The following is a 20,374-nucleotide window of genomic DNA, read 5'->3' on the forward strand; positions in this document are numbered from 1 at the left end:
AGCCAGGACTATGTAGACCCTGTACTGGCTTCTGTGTGTGCCCGTGAGCACCCCACCCCACCCCAATACACAAATTGGCATGTGCATGAACACACACAGAGAAACAGAAGGAGGCATATTTTTGAGGTCCTTTATTTGTTCAGAGGGCCTTTTTAAAAGTTGAAACTACAAAACAGATGCCATATATTCTGCCATAAATAAAAACAAACAGGCAGGACTACATAAGCAAACTGAGAACAACTGTTTTTCAGAAAATGTGAAAATATTTTGTAATCATAAGCCATCCAGTTTTTAAAATAAAACTGTGGAAAACTCACAAATCTTCAAGTGGCACATACGAGACACCCTTGAAGAGGAACAAGATGTGGCTTTGCCATTTTGTACTGTTCTCATATTAGTTAAAACCTAATCTTTCTTAGAGGATAGGTCTGTTCCATATTCAAAAATCCACACAGGCTTGGTTTTGTTTTGTTTTCTCAAGAACCATATGATAGAGGCACCAATGACAATACAACTTTGTTTCCAAAAACCTTGTAACAAAGCATTGTCTCTTTAAAACATATGACTTAAGAGGCAAAAGAGGAATCCTGGGTAAGAGTCTTTTCTCTCAGAGGCAGGCAGGTTTTGAAGCTGTCTCATCGTATTCGCTTCTGCTGTCGCGCTCTGTAAATGTCATGAACAGGGGGGACTACAGCCCCCTTTTCTTCATCCTCATCTGAGTCCTCGTTGGGTCTTTTGACAGCCTTGGTGAGCACTGCGCTACTTTCCACTGGGCCATTGCCTTCCACAGCCAGCTCCGGGGCCCCACCAGTGATGATCCTCACTGCTTCCTCAACAGCTATTGGGATGGAACAAAAAAGACAGGGCGGGGTGTTTACAGTGACATTGCCATAGAAAAGTGAGTGCTGCTCACTCCACGGCCTATCAGCAGGCATGGGGTAGTGTTCATGCTACCATGTCACAAGCTGCTGTTAAAACCAGGACGATAAGACAGCTCAGACAGTGCATTCCACATGCTACAACTCTAGTAACATTTTACTAGAATATGCCCACATTACAGAAGGCTCAGTTCACTTGAGGGTGCCACTATACAGCTACAGATGGGATAATTGGCTTTAGAGAACTCAGTAGAAGGAAACAATCCTTCCTCTTTGGGAGACAATAATGTGGACTCCACACTGAAAATGGGCTTCTATTACTCACTGTTTGGTATCTTGCATCTTCGGAAAATTTCCATCAGTTCATCCACTTGTACAAAAGGACCCTATTATGACACAAATAGATTTAATCTGTTATCTGACAAGTTCACTTCCCATTATAAAGAGAAAAAAGCACAGCCCCCAGAACCAGCGAGTACGGTGAACAAACCTGGAAGCAGATAGGAGGAGGGAGCAGTTTCATGAGAACGACAGCTGCAGGAGGCACTGGGAACACTCCACCAGGGACGGGGTGTAAGCCTGGAGCTGAGAGAGAAGGCAGGCATGAAACAAGTGGGTGCCGTTTCTATATGAGAATGCTGCAATCAAGTGACCTGCACACAACAACTGCCTATGCCCCTGCTGCGCTCTTCTGACCACTTCAAAAAGGGTTTAGTGCTTTACCCCATGACCAAATGAAATGGTAGTGTCACTGACGGGCACTGAGAAACAGACAAGTGACTTCATGTGAAGCAAGTCCAGGCAGGACTAAAGGACATTTCTGAGTTACACAATGTTTGGCGATCCTAACATCAGTTATTCAATAGCACATATAATCAGAAGGGTCTTGTTCAAAGATGGGTCACTAATCATTCACAACTTGTGTATGGAGTAACACAGTAATCTGAACACTGCAGCATGTAGGAACACTGCCACTGGGAAAGAGGCTACTAGAATCTGCAGCATTCAGAGCTGGGTTTTGTTTGTTTGTTTGTTTTTCCTTAGTTCATCTGGTTCAAGGATTACTGTCAAGTCACTTGTCACTGTCACCCTAAGTCTAATAATTAACCTACAATGGAAAAGCCAGGTTTCTTCCCCCCACACCTTGGATTTAAAGCAAACAAACCGAGGTCTCAGTACTGGTCTTACGTGCTAAATGCCGTGGCTGAAATGGAATCATCTGCTGAGTGTCTGGCTTAGGGTATTCTGGTTTTCTATCCACTTCATCTTTCAGAACAGGCACTATAGAAGGAGCTACAACTGGGTCTGGAATTATAGCTGCTAGCTTAGCACGGGAGACATCCTGAAAATGCAGAACAGAAGAATCCTAAACCCGAAAAGGGTCTGACAGTATTGTGCAGTTCTATAATCTTGAGGTCACCTCAAGAATACACAGGAAGCATGGAGAAGGATACACAGGAAATCTCATGATGGTATGGATTGTTCAGCACACAACAAGGGAAGCCATGGGCTTTGAAGGTTGCACTTTAAAAAGTTTTATCGTAACCCCAGCTAAGAATCACTTAGACTGTCTCCAGGCAACATCCTCCAAGAATAGATAAAAGCCCTTGTGAGAGGAGTTGTAGGAATGGGCACCAAAAAGAGGGGCAGGTAATTTGGAGGAAAATTCAAGATTTGGATTTTTTTGTTTGAGATAGGGTCTCACTATGTGGCTGTCCTGGAACTCACTATGTAGTTCAGGCTGGCCTCAAACTTACAGAGATCCACCTGGTCTGCTTCCTGAGAGCTGGGATTAAAGGTGTGTGCCTCCATACCCAGCTAAGGTTTAGATTTTTGATACCTCCCTTCCAGTGGATTGAACAACATCTCGGTTAAAGTAAAGAGCCTGGGTTAAGTAAAGTCTTGCTTCATGAAAGCCAAGATAAGGGTTAGCTGCACCTAATAGCTACATTTGTCAGGCGTTTTAGCCACACTGTTCTCTCTTTGAGGCAATCAGTAACATCCACAGCATGGACTGAAGCTCAGAAAGGATCACATAGCTAATAGGAGGTGAAGCAAGGATTGGAGCCCAACCTCCGACCATTTCAACACTAGCAGGGCCCTCTCCAATCTGTGTCAGAGAGCAGCAGTCACAGTTAACAGGTCCTATCCATTTTAGTTCTTCAAATGTGCTCCAACACAACTGTGACATTGCTATTATGTGGGCAAATCTAAATGAGTAGGCATAGTATGGTGTACTACTTTACTATGCCACCTGATACTCTAGTTCTACCCAAATATAAAGCAGAAATGGAAATACAGGCTGGAAATTCTTATTGGAAACAGTCAAAATTTTCTTTTCTTCTATTTTTTTTTTTCTTTTGAGACAGGATCTCACTATGTGTCTCTGGCAGGCTGACCTTGAATATACAGAGATAAGAGATATACTGCTTGTGTCTCCTGGATGTTGGATTAAAGATATGCACACCATGCCTGGCAATCATTTGTCTGCCTAAAAATGGTTTCAAATTCTGTGTGTACATCATGCATATAGGTGCACATGTGCTTGTCAGAGTTTAACTTGGTGGGAGTTGGTTCTCTCCTTCAGTCAACTATATTTCAGTGATTGAACTCAAGTCACCAGGCTTGGTGGCAAGCTCCATTACCCACTAAACCATCTTAATGGCTGTATTTTCATTAAACTTTCTTTTTAATTATTTTTTATTTTGTGTGCATTGCTGTTTTGCCTGTATATTTGTGTGAGGGTGCAATGGAACTGGAGTTACAGACAGTTGTGAGCTGGGTCCTCTGGAAGAGCAGTCAGTGCTCTTAACTGCTGAACCATCTCTCCAGCCCCTCATTAGATTCTTTAAACCCACTTTTAACTTAGAAAAAAAAAATTGGCCTTTTCTAACAATTCTTAAATAAGTCTTAAACGTCTGTAGTTTTTCACCAAGAACTGAACAGAGATGGAAACTCTTCCTTTTTTAATAGTAAAATAGGGGTTATTAGGAACCCTTTGATTCAGTGGATTTTAGGGCTTTGCATCCAGCAAAGAAAAGGTCTAAAGATAAATTATGTATAATTTTTCTTAAAGTTTTTAGTCTGGTTCAGACAGAGAATAAGACTCATGCCAAAAAGAGGGTGGTAAGAAAAAGAATGATGGCCAAGAATATCCTATTGCCAGTTGATTTAAAGGGACCAACCTAAGACTCACATACATACAGCTTCCCTGTGAGTTTCCTCATACACCTTCGTTAAGAATGAGGGACCAATGGTGTTTTGCACAAGGGCTATTTATGAGGCTTCAAAAAACTTGGGTTCGGGGTCTAAGTTAGTTTTTTTATGGGTCTGAAATGAAGCTGGTTCCCCAGGGGCTGCTGCAGAAGCTACAGACCTCTCAAGGAAAGTTGTGCATTTAACAAGCTGCGGTTTGGTTTTCTTTGAGTGACAGTTCTCCTGCCTTCCCCATCCTAAATCCTAGGCTTGCAGTTGTGAGTGCACCACCATGCCTGGCCATGTCCCTTTATGGTGTCAACAAAATACACAAGAGCAAATACATTTAGTTGAAGCTCCATCAAAAATATTCATTAGTTAATAAGAATTATTATCATTATATAAGTTATTATTATTATATAAGATAGTACTGAAGGTTACATTAAGACTTTTCTCCATCATTCATCAGACAAAAGGCACTGACAGTTCCAGGTATACAATGATAGAGCATTTACCCTATCTCAAACATTTAATTTTCACTTTTTTGTTACTTTTGATATTCATAAGCAACAAAAACAATGATTTTTGTATGAGTAGCAACATAGTAAAGAATTGAATGAAAATTATCCATAAACTCTTAAAAACATCAGGGAAGTGGAGACATCACAGATATCTTGGTGCTGAGTACATACCTTATAGCCCAGTGCTTTGAGTTCACTTGCAGAACAGGGGTATAGGTCCATGAACTTGTATCTGTCTACAAGTAAGGCTGTTTCTTTGCCTTCATACTCTTCTCTGAATGCTGTAAACCGTCTTTTTTCCACTTTGAGTATACTAGCTAAATCACCAATATTACTTTCAAAAGCTAGAAATCGAGCCCAGATTTCTCTGTAAGAAAGTAAATATAAACAATATTTAGTCATAAAAAGTTTGTTTTAAAATAATGATTTCCAAATAATAGAAAAATAGGATAATATAATGAATACCTGGTCTTCATTAGGTTTAATAATTGTTTAATCTTTTTTATTTAATCTTATTTTTGCCAAAGTATTTGAAAGTCAAGCATAGACACAGTATTTTACCTAAAATTTTGGACATTCAAGCCCTTTCCTGAGTTGGACACACACACACCTCTTCCTATTTGAGGTAAATAAGAACCATCAGAGAGAGGATAAATTGTTGATGGAAAAAGGATCTAGACAGAGTTCTATTTTTTTTCTGCATAGTGTGGCTTCATCACTTTGCTTAGTGGCATAAATTATCTTGTAGAAGATTTTCTTCATCTAATGTATGAATAAGAAGATATTTCAAAATCTACTACAACTCTATGATTGATTCACTAAGGCCAAACAGTGCACATCACTGTTTTAATGTTTTCAGATTACTTTATGTCACAAGATACTGGGTACCTATATCGTACCAGGAACTACAGATCTCCCACACTGGTAGACGTGTTTGTCATTTGGTGAGAAAGTGAGGATTAGTAAGGTAGAATTTCCCACTGTCTAGGTGGCTGAGCTGGGAACAGAAGCCAAGATCCAAATCTTTACTATGTTGGTTATGCATCTAGATCATGTTATTCCCCTCACGGTCGAAGTCATAGGTGGCTATAACATGAAAAACCAGCTGTTGCAGGATAGGTGATCACATTTAAAACTCCGAAACTGTTAATAAAGTTAACACTGAACCAGGGGATGGAGTCAGCAATTAGCTGACTAGAATCAGCCACAGAGAAACCAGGAATTTGGATAGAGACACACAGAAAAGAAAAAGGAGGGGTTTAGGTTTCTTGTGGTCTTTCTGATCTGGGAAGTATGGAGAGAGGGTCAGCTGGTCATTCCCCAACTGCTTTCTTGATCTATCAGGTTTTTACACCAATATCTGGCTTCCAAGTTTTTATTGGTAATAGGACAACTTAGATAAATACATCGACCAACTTTCAATACACAAGAGTCTTTGCTTTCCACAAAGGAGATACATTCTAGAATGCCAATATATTAAGTTCTAGAAATATTAAAGTAGAAAGACATAGTAAATTACTGAATAAATTACAAAGGCATTCCCAAATAATTCTAATCATATATAAAATAAAAAAGCTTAGGTGAGTATGGAAATATTGCAAGTAGGTAAACTTAGAAATATTTCCTGCAATGCATACTCAAGAATGCAGTCCCATACTTAAACAGTTCACACATTTGTACAACTTACCCAGACTTCTCAGGAGGAAGGCTTCCAGATGTTAAAACTCGTTCAAACAAAACTCGGGTATTATTGTCCTCTAGGATATTTTAAAATTAAGTGTTAAATCAAAGAAAGTTTTACAATTCAACATTTTTTAAATTTTTATTATTTTTATTTCCTATGCATTGGTGTTTTGTCTGCATGCATATCTGTATAAGGGTGGAACTGGAGTTAAATACAGTTGTGAGCTGCCATGTGGCTGCTGGGGACTGAACCCAGGTCCTCTGGAAGAGCAGCCAGTACTTTTAACCACTGAGCCATCTCCCCAGCCCCCAACAATTATTTTTTTTTAAAAGCAAAACAAAACAAAACCCCAAGCTTTATCTCAGCTAATCCTCACAAAACTTTAATGCAGAAAAATAACTTGTCAAAACTGATTTTTACAGATAAGGAAATTTGAAATCACTGATTTTAAGAGACTGGTAGAACAAGTCTTTAATTCCACCACTCAGGAGGCAGAAATAGACAGATCGGTGGAAGTTCTAGGCCAGGTTGGTCTACACTGGGAGTTCAGGCCAGCCAAAGATACATATTAAGACCCCTGTCTCAGACAAACAAGCATCAACTGTACCCCACTGAGTTGTGTTTGGTTCACTGTTGTTGAATAACAAAGCTGTTACCAGAGCAAGGTCTTTTAACCTCTAATTGAGCCCTGGTTTGTTCTCAGGGCAATGCAAACTGTGATGTATGAACCTGATGTCCCATTTCTTTTCAAAAATAATGAGAATTACATAACTGTTGATGTAACAGACAGACAACAACATTTTAAAATAGATTTATTATGAAGGATGGCAAACTTAGACACGATTTAGTTTCCTATTTTTAAATTATTTTATCTCCTTGTAGAAGGACAATACTATTTAGATGGGGAGGTGAATATGTAACTATATAAATAGTAAATGAGTTAAAGAATTGTTATCAGAAGTAGATTAAATTGTAAATATCAGGAGTTCCTTTGTAAACCAAAAGCAGGACTTTTTTTTTTTTTTTTTTTTTGTAAAATCAGGGAATCTTTTTAAAAAATTTAAGAATCTACCAGTAGCTGGGTGGTGGAGGCAGACTTTTAACCCCAGCATTCTGGAGGCAGAGGCAGGCTGATCATTGTGAGTTCAAGGCCAGCCTGGTCTACAGAGCAAGTTCCAGGACAGGTTCCAAAGCTACAGAGAAACCCTATCTCAAAAAACAAAAAGCAAAAACAAAAAAAGAATCTAGCCATAATTTAACAACTGAATTGTACACTTAAAATGAATGCATTTATTGTATCTAAATTATACTTCAACATTTTTAATCCAGCAGTGTGACTGATTTTTAATTTCTTAGCATATTCACTTGATTTACCATATGCAAGATAAGTCCATGAAAGATTAAATGTATTCAGCCAAAGAAGATGGCACCAAGTCATTCACATTCATGACTTCAAGTAACACAGTATATTTTAAAATTTTTATTTTATTTTATTTTATGTGTGATTGCTTCTGCATTTATGTCTATGCACCACTTGCACTCAATCCCTGTGGAGGCCAGAAAAGGGTGTTGGATCCCCTGAGACTGAGGTTGTGAGCCTCCATTGCTGAGCTGTACCAGTTGCTGAGACTCGAACCTAGGTCCTCTGAAAGAGCAACCAGTTTTCTTAACTGCTCGTAACGATGAACCATCTTTCTAGCCCCATATTTAATCCAAGCTTTGTTCTAAAAAACCCTTTTACTATCCTATATAACCTCCTCCCTGCTCACTATATGCTGTGTTGTCTGGCTGGAAAGATGCTTTCCCTTCTCTTTATCTGGCTAACTATTGTTCATCTTCAAGACCCAAGTCACATACTCTGTCTGGGAATCCTTAGTATAGTGCTGTCCACACAGTGGAATGCAATTGAATGTCATTTAAACCCCTGCTAGCCATACTAAGAGAGTAAGATTAATCTTAAATAGTTAACCAAGTAGTTTTCAACATGTAAGCAATATGGAAATTGCTACAACTCTTTACATTCTATTTATTGATTGGTGCCCCCCCCCCCACAGGCTGGGTTTCTCTGTATAGCTTTAAAGTCTCTCCCAGAACATGCTCTGTAGACCAGGCTGGCCTCAAACTCACAGAGATCCACCTGCCTCTGCCTCCCGAGTGCTGGGAATCCAGTGTACACACCCAGGCACTCTTCACTTGCTCAGTAACTAACTGTCTAGTGGCTTCAAAGCCACTCAGAACAACCCTAGAGCTTGAATTGTCATCTTTATGCCTCATAGTGAATCATCAGGGCTCTGCTATATTGACTACTTCCTGTATTCCATATATAAATTAAATGCATGCAAAAACTTACTTGATTCTTTCAGTCTTATGAAAGGTATTAATTATTATGGACATATTGCCAATGGGAAAACTGTAGTTTTAAGTTTACACACTTAACCACATACACAAGTAAATACAAGTTTTCTTAAAACAACTCTCATATAAAATCAGTTTTTTATTTTATTTTATGTGTATGACTGTTTTGCCTGCATACATGTATATATACTATGTACATGCCTTTTATATCCCCAAGAACTGGAGTTCTTATAGACAGCTATAAGCCACCATGTGGTTGCTGGGAAGTAAACCCTGCCTAAACACTAAAATATTGAATTCATGGATGACGACAGGCCATTATTTCCTAGACTCATATCAAGTAGTTGTTTCTGATGTAATGTTGGAATCACAACACTTTAAAGAAGAAAATAAAACCATCCAAATCCCAGGTACATAATTTCAGATTGTTTAATATTAAGAAACTTCAGCAGGGAGTGGAGAGATAGTTCAGGGGTTAAGAACACTGGTTGCTTTCAAGGGACCTAGCTTTGGTTCCCAGTACCTACATGGCAGCTGACAGCAGTCTGTAACTTCAGTTTCAGAGGATACAATGTCCTCTTCTGATCTCTGAGGGCATTAAAGACTTGGGCACACAGATATAACATGCAGGCAAAGCACACAAAACAAAAATAATCTTTAAAAGAATCCAAGACAGATTCTAGAATCAACTTACCATTGAGGTGAGACAGATAGTCAATATAAGCCAAGACATATTCTGGAATGTCTCCATATTTCTTTAGTCCCAATTCAAAAATCTTAAAGGCAACAGATTTGTCCTAGAAGTAAAGACAGTACTGATTTCCATGAAATGCCAGACAATGTATTAAAAAGAATATTAAAGCTACAGAATCTAATAGCCATGGTGATGCACATCTTTAATCCCTGCAGGAGGACTAAGAGGCAGGAGGATTGCCACAAATTCAAAGTCAGTTTAGCTTACATAGTAAGATACTGTCTCAAAATAAAAAGCAAAAAAAAAAAACCAACAAAGAAAAACTCCCACAACATCTAAATATGACAAGACATACAAGAACTAAAATGGAAATTAAACTCATGTTACATAAAAACTCCTGAGCTAGGGGCTAGAGAGATGGCTCAGTGGTTAAGGATACAAAACAAAACTTCCTGAGCTAAATAAAACCCAGTCCAGGGAATGAAGCAGGAATCCCTTTAAAACAAAAAATGAGAAAAGAAATCTGGGGATGTAGCTGGTGGTGGAGCACTTGCCTGGAATGCTCAAAGCCCTGAGTTCAACTCTCAGCACCACCATAAACAAAATAAAACAGCTAAGTAGCTAATGTCATCATACTGTCTAAGATGTACTTCCAAGGCTGGCTGCCAGGTTGCATTGCTAGTAACCCCAGTACTGGGGAAGTAGAAGCTAAGGAGTTTGAGACCAGCCTGAGATACAAAACCCCAACAAAATAACAAAGACAAGCAAGGGTGAGCTGGGGAGGTCAGTGGTAGAACACTTACTTGTCATGTATCAATCCTTACTCAATCCCCAGTACTGACCTCCATCCCCCCCAAAAAAGTCTAAGTAGAGAGACTGTTAGGGTGCACGAGGCTTTCTAGTATATAAACAATCAATCAATAAAAAGAAAAAAAAATGTGGAGTTTAATAAGGCACACATTCACAAGCAATTGAGCTAGATAATGTTCCACATAATTTTATGTAACCAAACTTAAGACTTCCTTTAAAGTAGGACTTTAGAGATAGGGTCTTTGCTATGTAAAACTGGGTGGCCTGGAACTCATTAAGATCTGCCTTCACCTATAGTATTGGGATTAAAGAAAGATGTGTGTCACCGTGCCCAGCAGGACTGCTTTTCTTTTCATGAATATATCTCAGAGGAAGAAAATTATCACCTTTATATAAGCATTTCAGTATTTACCTTACTACAGTAATACTCCATGAGTGCTGCAGTAACATAGACATGATGGCGAGTTCTGGCATCCTCTCTTGCTTTTTTAAATATCATTCTCCCAGATTTGATACCTTCTGCTCTCCTTGCAAATTTCATATATTGGATATATACCTATGAGAAAAAAAATATTTGTATTCTACACATTAGGCAGAACAAGCATCTAGCATCAGGGCACGGAGTTCTATGCTAATGTTTCTTGTATAAGAAACTACAGAGTAGAATTATAAGATACTTTTACATAGGCATTAGAGTACATGCTAATTTTTACTGAGCTATAATTTACATGATACAAAATTATTCTTTTTGTTTTTGAAGATAGGGTTTCTCTGGATAGTTCTGGCTGTCCTAGCTCTGTAGACCAGGCTGGCCTCTAACTCTGAGATCTGGTTGCCTCTGCCTCCTGAATGCTATAGGATTAAAGGTATGTTGCCACCGCTATCTGGCATGATCTGTTTTGTTTCTTGTTTTGTAAGACAGGATTTCTGTGTATATCCCTGGCTGTCTTGGAACCTGATTTGGACACCAAACTGACCTCAAACTCAGAGATCCTCCTATCTTTGCCTCCTGAGTGCTGAGATTAAAAGCATGCACCACTACTACCCAGCTTCTACTAATTCGAGACTGTTAACTGAGGGAGAATTCAATCCTTATCACTACCAAAACAATCAAACAAGGGCTGAGACTATGGCTCATTGGCAAAGGGCTTGCCTAGGGATGCACAAGATCTTAGGTCTGACCATTAGTATCACAAAAATGAAAACTAGAGTAAAATTTGGGTGCTGGGAAAATGACTTGGTGGGTAAGTGCACCTGTTGCACAGGATGAGGACCTGAGTTAGAATCCCCAGAACCCTTATAAAGCTGTATATGCCTGTAACCCAGTGTGAGGGCAGGAACAGGTGAGCCTAAGAGCTTGCTGACCAACCAGCCAGCCTAACTCCAAAGGTGGGTTTCTTGTTCAGTGGCTGTCTCAAAGGAATGAGGTGGGAAGCTAAACAGAAATAAATACACCTGATTCCCATTTCTGGCCTCCACTGGCATGCACAGGTGTTCATATCTACTTACAAACATGAATATACACATATACCACATACTCCTCCACACCACACCAAACACACACACACAATTTCACAGTAGAGATCTTCACTCCGTTGGTTAGGTATATTCCAAGAATTTTTTTTTTTTTTTTTTTTTTTATTTCATACACATCGGTGTTTGGCCTGAATGTATGCCTGTATGAGGGTTTCCTGATCCCCTGAAGTTACAGACAGTTGTGAGCTGCCATGTGAGTGCTGGGAATTGAGACCCAGATCCTTTGGAAGAGCAACCAGTGCTTTTAACTACTGAGCCATCTTTCCAGTGCCCAAAGATATTTTATTTTAAAAAGTGAGGCACCTGTGAGTGTCCATATTTCCAAGATATCTTCCTCAGCGTATCTGTTACTGGTATATATGAAGGCTACTGATTTTTGTATGTTAATTTTGTATCCTTCCACTTTGCTAAAAGTGTTTATCAGCTCTGTGTCCTGCTGTGTCTTATGTACAGAATCATACTATCTGCAAGTAAGGACACTTTAACTTCTTCTATTCCAATTTCAGCCTTTTTACTTGCTTCTCTTGTCTGTTGCTCTAGCTAAGACATCCAACACTATATTGAATGAAAGTGGAAAAGTCAATAATACCCTTGTCTTGTCTGTGATTTTAGTGGAAATGCTCTGAGCATTTCCCTATCTAGTACAATGTTTGTCACATCTATGCTTATTATATCAACATATGTTTCTGGAGTTGGAAAGATGGCTCAGTGGTAAGTGCCTTGGTGACATGTATCTTTAATTTCTGAGCCATCTCTCTGGTCCTGATTTCTCATACTCTTTTTTTTTTTTTTTTTGATTTCTCATACTCATGTCCATGCATTTTTCTTCAAATTTTTACTTACTCTCTCTTTTTTCTCCCCTTCCCTCCTCATGTCACCATTTAAATATTTATACTATTACCTCTAAAACACTAGAAACTACATTTCCCTCAATCAGTTCCCCCAAGCCAGTCTCTGAACCTTATAGGGGTCAGACCATGGTGTACAAAAATGTCTTCTAATGCCAATTAATAACAAGATTATTTCCGTTACTACAGCTAGGGCATAAACAGTAGTGGACTCGAGTAAAATTAAAATAAACAAAAAGTGTGAAAAAATAAGGAATAAAAGTGGAGGACACAGCCAGGTGGTGGTGGCACATGCCTTTAATCCCAGCACTCGGGAGGCAGAGGCAGGTTGATCTCTGTGAATGAGGCCAGCCTGGGGCTATAGAGAGAAATCCTGTCTCCAAAAAAAACTTAGAGGACACAGGTAGGGCACAGTGACATACACATTTAACCTCTCAGCACTCCAGAGGCAGAAACAGGCAGATCTCTGAGTTTGTGGCCAGCCTGGTCTGCACAGCAAGTTCAGGCCAACCAAGGGTTCACAGTGAGAGGTTATGTCTAGGGAAAAAAGGAAAACATATCTCCCAACCAATGAGCAAAACACAAAGAATACAAAAATCCTGTTCCAGGATAGCCATGACCATATAGTGAGACCCTCTCAAAATAAACAACAAAAATTATCTCCTACTTGCTAATTAGACAAAACTGTTCTTAAAAGACGAAATATTCCATTAGAAAGTGATAAGTGCTTAGCAGTAAATGAGACTTCTATAGTAACTCTTATCCCCACAACTCAGAGAATATTATGGAAGAGGAGCAGAAGGAAGGTAAAAGTTGCAGGATATAGAAGCCAGGCTAACGATGCACAAATTTAATCCCAGAACTTGGGAAGTAGAGGCAGGCAGATGTTCAAGGCTAGCCTGGTATACATACTGAGTTCCAGGGCAGCCAGGGCTACATAGTGACACCCTTGCCTAAAAAAAAAAAAAAACAAAAAAAAAAAAAACCCAAAAAAACCTAAGGAGGAGTGACCTGAAGTGCTGCTCTCAGGCCATGGCATAGCAACTATAACTACCAGTTATAACTATAACTATAACCCAGCACAGCATCAAACCAACACCATCAGGCAGCATCCTAACAGGTAGCACCAAGGGGACTTAGGTGGTTATTAACGTTATTTAAAAAAAGAAACAGAGGAGCACCAGGGAGACAGAGACAAACAAACAGAAAGACAGGAAGGACGGAAGGAAGGAAGGAAGGAAGGGAGGAAGGGGGGCACGAAGGGAGGGAGAAAGAAGGAAAAGACACAAGGCAGGAAGAAGATGTGTTGGGAGTGCCTGGTGGGAGTGAGAGGGGGAGTTGTAGTGCATATGGTCAAGATGCATTGATTGATTACATGTATGAGAATGCCAAAGAATAAAAGATATTCTACTTTTTAAAAACACACACCATAAAAAATGAAAGAAGCCACTCTGATCATCCACAATCTCACACCTCCTCAATACCAGAAACTAAAATTAGTGAGATAGCTAAATGCCACAAAGATTCCAGAGTCCCACTTTTCAAGATTCAAAAAAGCAGATGAATGAAGTAAGGAAATCAATTCAGAACCTACACAAGAAACTTAGTAAAATGGATAGAACTGTCAATGATTTGGAAGAGAAATTAAAAACATGAAGGATAAATTCAGCAAGGAAATTGAGATTCTGAAAAGGAACAAACAGAAAAGGTGGAAATGAAAACAATCAATCAATAAGCAAAAATACATCATTAACAGATAAAAAACAAACAAAAAAAACAGCTGGGTATGGTGGTGCATGCCTCTAATCCCAGCACTTGAAAGGCAGAGACAGGCATATCTCTGTGAGTTCCAGGCTAGCTTGGTCTACAAAGAGACTTCCAGGACAGGCAGGGCAGTTACACAGAGAAATCCTGATTCAAAACAAAACAAAACAAAACAAACAAACAAACTACAGAGAAAGAGAAAGAGAAAAGGAGGAAAAAAATTGGGATGTAGGACAGGATCAAGACGGAAGTTAATGAAATGGAAACTAAAGGAACAATACATATAATGAATCAAACAAGCGGAGTTTTTGTTAACATTTTTCTTTTATATTATTTTATTTTATGTGAATGGTGTTTTACCCACATGTATTAGGTGTACAACATGCATGCCTGGTGCCTGTAGAGGCCAGAAGAGGGAATCAGGTCCCCTAGAACTGAAGTTCTAGTTGATTGAGCATCAACGTGGGTTCTGAAAACCAAAGCTGGGTCCTCTACAGGGGCAGCCAGTGCTGTTAACTGATGAGCCATGTCTCCAGCCCCAAAGAGTTGGTTTTTGAAATTAGAAGTAACATTGACAAATCCTTATCTAAACTAGCCAAAGAAAGAAATAGATCCAAATTAATAAAATTGGACAAGAAAAATGAGATGTTATTATAGAGTATAATAAAAATAGAAAATCATTAGGAAGTACTTTGAAAACATATAACAAAAAAATTGAAAATTCTAGAAGAAATGGCTAAAATCTTAGACACTTATGACCTTCCAAATTAAGAAAATATGAACAATAAATTGATTCATAACAGTCAGTGAGACTGAAGGAACAATAAAAAGTCTCCTAACAAAGAAAAGTACAGGTTCAGATGGATTCATAGCTGGATGTTCCCAAGCCTTTAAAGAACTGAAAGCAACAATCTTCAAACTATTCCACAAAGTCCATGAAGAAAGAATACATATATCAAAAATAGAGGACACAACAGAAAAATCAAAAAGAAAAATCAACCTTATAAATACAGAACAACTTCTCTGATGAACTCAGCTGCAAAAATTTACAATAAAATTCTTGCAAACTAAATTCAAGAACATATAAAAAGATCACAATGATCAAGATGGCTTAATTACAGAGAAGAAAGTATGATCCAATATATGTCAATCAATAAGTGTAATCTAGCCCTAAATAGATTTAAGGACAAAAAGGCCATGAGTATCTCAATAGATACAGAAAAAGTCTTTAACAAGGTTTAAAACTCCTTCATGATAAAAATCCTGAAGAGAGTAGGAGTAGAATGCACATATCTCAGCCTAATGACTATATACAAGAAACTCAAAGCCAATATTACCCCAAAGGGGGAAAAGAAGGGCTTTTCTTTAAAATCTGGAATAAGACTCAGTGCTCACTTTATCCAATGATCAGTCAATATAGTAACTGAAGTCTTAGGTAGAGTAGACTCAAAAAAGAAATAGATTTTAAAAAGGAACAGTCAAAGTATCTCTTACTTGCTGGGTGTGGTGACACATGCCTTTAATCCCAGCAGAGACAAGTGAGTTCTAGGCCAGCCTAGTCCATTTCCAGGACAGCCATGACTACATAGTGAGACCATCTCAAAATAAACAACAACAAAAATTATCTCCTATTTGCTAATGAGACAAAACTGCTCTTAAAAGACTAAATATTCCATCAGAAAGCTGTTGGATCTGATGAATATTTTCAGCAAACTACCAGGATACAAAAACCAACATAAAAATCTGTACACTAATAAAAAACTTGCTAAGAGATTAGGAAAAGTAGCCCATTCACAATAATTTTTTAAAAAACAACACAAAATATTTAGGAAGAAACCTAACCAAGGGAGGCGAAAGACTTCTATGATGAAAGCTTTTTAAAATATTGATGCACTACACTGAAGAGACATGAGAAGATGGATAAACATATGTTCACGGATAGGTAGAATGATGATGTGAAGATGATGGTATTACTGAAAACAATCTATTGACTCAACACAATTGCCATAAAAATTACAATACCTTAATGTTGAGATATGGTCCACAAAGGAAGCTATGTGAGGAAAATTCTGAAAGCTTATGAGAAAAATGCCAAGGAAAAAAGAAAAGTCTTGTGGCCTCCATAACATGGGTTGTTCTTAGAATGTGCTTTTGTGCCCCTCCCAGGGTTTACTCATTTACTATTATTATTCAGATGATGTTTCCAAGCATGGGTTGTCCCCATAATTATGTACGGCCTAAACTCATGTGAGCTTTGCTCATATGAACTTGCTTAACCCTCAGAATTGAGATCATACTAATAAATTGTCTGGTCTGCTTCATTTTTAAGCTACACTCTCCCAAGCTCATGCCACCAACCAGAGCAGAAATACCTTAACATAAGACCCCAGTTACTTGAAATGGCTAGAAGAAAACATAAGGAAAAGAATTCAAGGTGTGGGTACAGGCACAATCTTTTTGAAGAGGACTCCAATAGCACAGAAAATAATTCTAAAACTGCACAGCAAAAATGAAGGGATAACCTACAAAATGGGCTGTCTTTTCTAGCTAGCTATACTTCAGACGAGGGTTAATATTTAGACTATATAAATAACTGCAAAATTAAACATTTTCCAAATAAAAGTCTTCCAAACAATCAATGTAGTATAGAAACCAATCTATATTAAATCAATGAACTGAATATAGAAAGTTTTCTAAAGGAAAAATCCAAATGAACTATCTTTTTTTTATACAAAAGTATCAACCATCCTTAGCCATCAGGGAAATGTAAATAAAAGCTACTTTGAGATTCTATCTCACTCAGAAAGTTTACGACCAAGAATATAAATGATAACAAATGCTGTTGGGAATGTGGGGAAAAAGGAACTCTTATATACTGCTCATGGGAGTGTAATATAGTACAGTTACTATGGAAATTAAATGGAAGCTTCTCAAAAAAACTAAAATTAGAACTACTGTATTACCCTGCTATTTTATTCCTGGCATATTCCCCAAAATCTAAGTCCTACCACAGAGATAGATGCATATCCATGTTTACTGCTACTATATTCACCACAGCCAGGGAATAGAACTACTGTAGATGTCCAGGTGAATAAATAAAAGAAATGTGGTATATATAATCCACGTGTGGTGGTACACAGCTGTACCCCTAGGAAAATAGGAGGTAGAGGCAGGAGGATTAGTAGTTCAGGGCTATCCTCAGCTACACAATGAGCTCAAGAACAACCTAGGTTACACTAGACCATGTCATAATACCCCCTCCCTAAAGCCAAGAAGAAAAAAATGGTGGTATATCTACAAAATGGAATTTTATTCAGCCATGAATAAAAATGTAATTATGACATTTTCAAGAAAATGGATGAAACTTCAAAGTATTATCTTATGCAAAAAAAGTCAGATTAAAAGCCAAATTCCACGTGTTTTCTCTCACATGTGGATCCTAAACTTGATTTTTTATATACATGTATACATATGTATGTATAGGAGAGATAATGCCTTAGTTAGGGTTTTTAATTATTGTGAAGAGACATCATGACCATGGCAACTATTGTAAAGAAAATATTTAATTGGGATGGCTTGCTTTCAGTTTCAGAGGTTCAGTCCATTATCATTATGATGAGGAACATGGTGGCATACAGGCAGATATGATACTGGAGAGGTAGCTGAGAGTCCTACATCTTGCAGGTAACAGGAAATGAACTGAGACACTGGGCAGTATCCTGAGAATAGGAAACCTCAAAGCCCACCCCACAGTTGACACACTTCCTCCAACAAGGCCATACCCACTCCAACAAAACCACAGTTCCTAATAGTGCCACTCTCTATGAGATAATTACAGCCAATTACATTCAAACTACCACAGATGGACCATGAAACTATAAACTCAACCATGAGAAAAGAGACTGTAAGGGTAGGAGAAGGTAAGAGAAATAGAATATATGTGACATGAAAGCAAAGGGGATGCTATTAGAATTGGAAAGGCATCAGCTAAAGGGGAAAAGGAGATGTGAAAATGCCATAATGAAACTTCACTCAGTATGCCTATTTTAAAAGACTAATTTAAAAATAAGATCATATAGTGTTATAGAAAGACCTTTGTGCATCATACTGATGCAGTTAAAAACAAAACCAATTCAATAGAGTGGAGATCACTTTTAGGGGTTGGGGCAGAGTAAAGGGTTACTACAAAGGATCACAGAACAGGATTTTTCAGAGGTGATGGAAGTGCTTTGCTTCTTTATTTGTTTTTTTGAGGCAGAATCTTGTATCGTGCAGGTTTTCCTTAAACTCACTATATAGTCAAAGATAACCTTGAACTCCTGATCCTTCTGTCTCTACTTCCTAAATACTGAGATTACAAGTGTTAGCCACATGCCCAGTAGTGTTTTGTATAGAGGGTCCCATGATTAATAAGACAGAAGAACAATGAATGTCACTGTGAGCGAATTAAATGTTTGCTGTATTAAGTCAGAGTATGATGGTGGAAAATAGACTCAGAAGGTTACTCACCAAGGTAGGGTCAATATCCTCAATTGCCAGAAGTCTGTTATATATACTGTGAACCTTCTCATACTTCATGCGACTCTAAGGTGGCAGAGAAGTGAATATAAGTATATACTCACAAACAAGGAGATGTGAGCTTTAAGGAACCTGAAGAATCTACTCCTGTTCCCACAAGACACAATGGCACCTATATTACACATAAACTTGTATGAACTTGAAGACTAACAACTGTTTACTATTACCATCTCTGGTTACAAAACAAAGAAGCTGGCTTCCCTCCCCCCCAAAACAACTTAGTCCTTCAGTAAAACTGTAAGCACTAGATGTAATCCCAATATTCAGCAGACTCAGAGAGAAGCATGAATTTGGGGCCAGCATGACACACGCACGCACGCACGCACGCACGCGCACACATAGTTCCAAACTTTCTGACTCTCCTCACCTCTTCATAATCTGCATATGCAAAATAAAGGAGCATGTTCTTCTTTAATAAAGTGCTTATGGCTCTTTCATATATGTTAGCAGCTTCATCGCTAAATAATTTGGCATTGTTCATATCCTAAGAGGAAAAAGGAATCACATCCTCAATAACTTTAATGTAGTTGTAAGAGTAAAACAGTATCCTCTTTTTAATGTACTTATTAAAAAACCAAATACACATTTGCATTAAAAAAATTACCAAGGATTTCTTCCAGCTCTGAGCAGAGAAGTATTTCTAGGACTTGAGCCCAGGGGCCTCTACCACATACTTAAGCATTCTAGCTCCTATTACTTTAAACTACAGGAGAACCATTTTTCTTTAAATGATACAGCACTTTGATAGTTTTAAAAGCAATCATATTTTAATTCTATGCAAGTATAATCATGAATGTTACTAAAGTCATACTGACATAAGCTTAAAATTTTCAACAGATACTTTTCATATATAAACTCTTAGTAAATTTAGCATATAAAGAGTTTTATTATGACATTTTCATATATACACACCACTGTATATCCTGAGATTATACCCAATATCATGTCTAGTCTCTCTTCCACACCTCCCAAACAGCTCCCCTTCTGCTATTCAATGTTATGTGTGGGTATATGTGTATGGGTGTGTATTTAAACCTAGATAATACTTATACTTTATTACTAAAATTGGTGCTATATTTTTCCAGTAGATCTTACTGCTAGAGCAAAGTCACAAAAGGAAAGAGGATGGAGAAGGACACATACCCCCTTTTCCGCGAGCAGCTTACTTGACTGCTCCAGATACTGGGCAGCTTCATACCAAATGTCAGGGTGATGGCCCAGCACAAGAAGGCACTGTTCATAAGCAAACATAACTAAGAGAAGACAAGCACAAAACACTCAGTTAAGATAGACAGCACTGAGAACGTCATCACAAGCACATATGACATTATCAGATGCACGCATGGTCTTTTAACAATGAATGATGATTCGAAATAAACCAGTCACCCCTGATGCCATCATCCAGATGCTGATTTGTTCACTACTTACTAAATTACTATCTACTGGGACAACTAGATGCTATAAAGAAAGGCACCATCAGTGTAAAAGTGAACACGGCTTCCAACACTCAA

General features: G+C 38.2%; 1 protein-coding gene across 1 annotated transcript in view; it reads right to left on the reverse strand.

The window, feature by feature from the left end:
• Nucleotides 1-243: 243 nt before the first annotated feature.
• The window catches only part of Cstf3 (cleavage stimulation factor subunit 3), a 78,384-nt gene continuing 58,253 nt past the window's right edge, over nucleotides 244-20,374 (reverse strand). The window contains exons 11-21 of the mRNA XM_051184069.1: nucleotides 20,007-20,116; nucleotides 19,231-19,347; nucleotides 18,795-18,869; nucleotides 10,550-10,693; nucleotides 9,328-9,430; nucleotides 6,282-6,351; nucleotides 4,766-4,961; nucleotides 2,067-2,220; nucleotides 1,369-1,463; nucleotides 1,204-1,264; nucleotides 244-838 (exon numbers count right to left, since the gene is read on the reverse strand). Coding sequence (XP_051040026.1) covers nucleotides 636-838; nucleotides 1,204-1,264; nucleotides 1,369-1,463; nucleotides 2,067-2,220; nucleotides 4,766-4,961; nucleotides 6,282-6,351; nucleotides 9,328-9,430; nucleotides 10,550-10,693; nucleotides 18,795-18,869; nucleotides 19,231-19,347; nucleotides 20,007-20,116 — 1,328 coding nt within the window. The 3' untranslated portion in view covers nucleotides 244-635. The remainder of the gene's footprint in view (nucleotides 839-1,203; nucleotides 1,265-1,368; nucleotides 1,464-2,066; nucleotides 2,221-4,765; nucleotides 4,962-6,281; nucleotides 6,352-9,327; nucleotides 9,431-10,549; nucleotides 10,694-18,794; nucleotides 18,870-19,230; nucleotides 19,348-20,006; nucleotides 20,117-20,374) is intronic.

The sequence above is a fragment of the Phodopus roborovskii genome, unplaced genomic scaffold, assembly GCF_943737965.1.
Source record: "Phodopus roborovskii unplaced genomic scaffold, PHOROB, whole genome shotgun sequence".
NCBI lineage: Eukaryota > Metazoa > Chordata > Mammalia > Rodentia > Cricetidae > Phodopus > Phodopus roborovskii.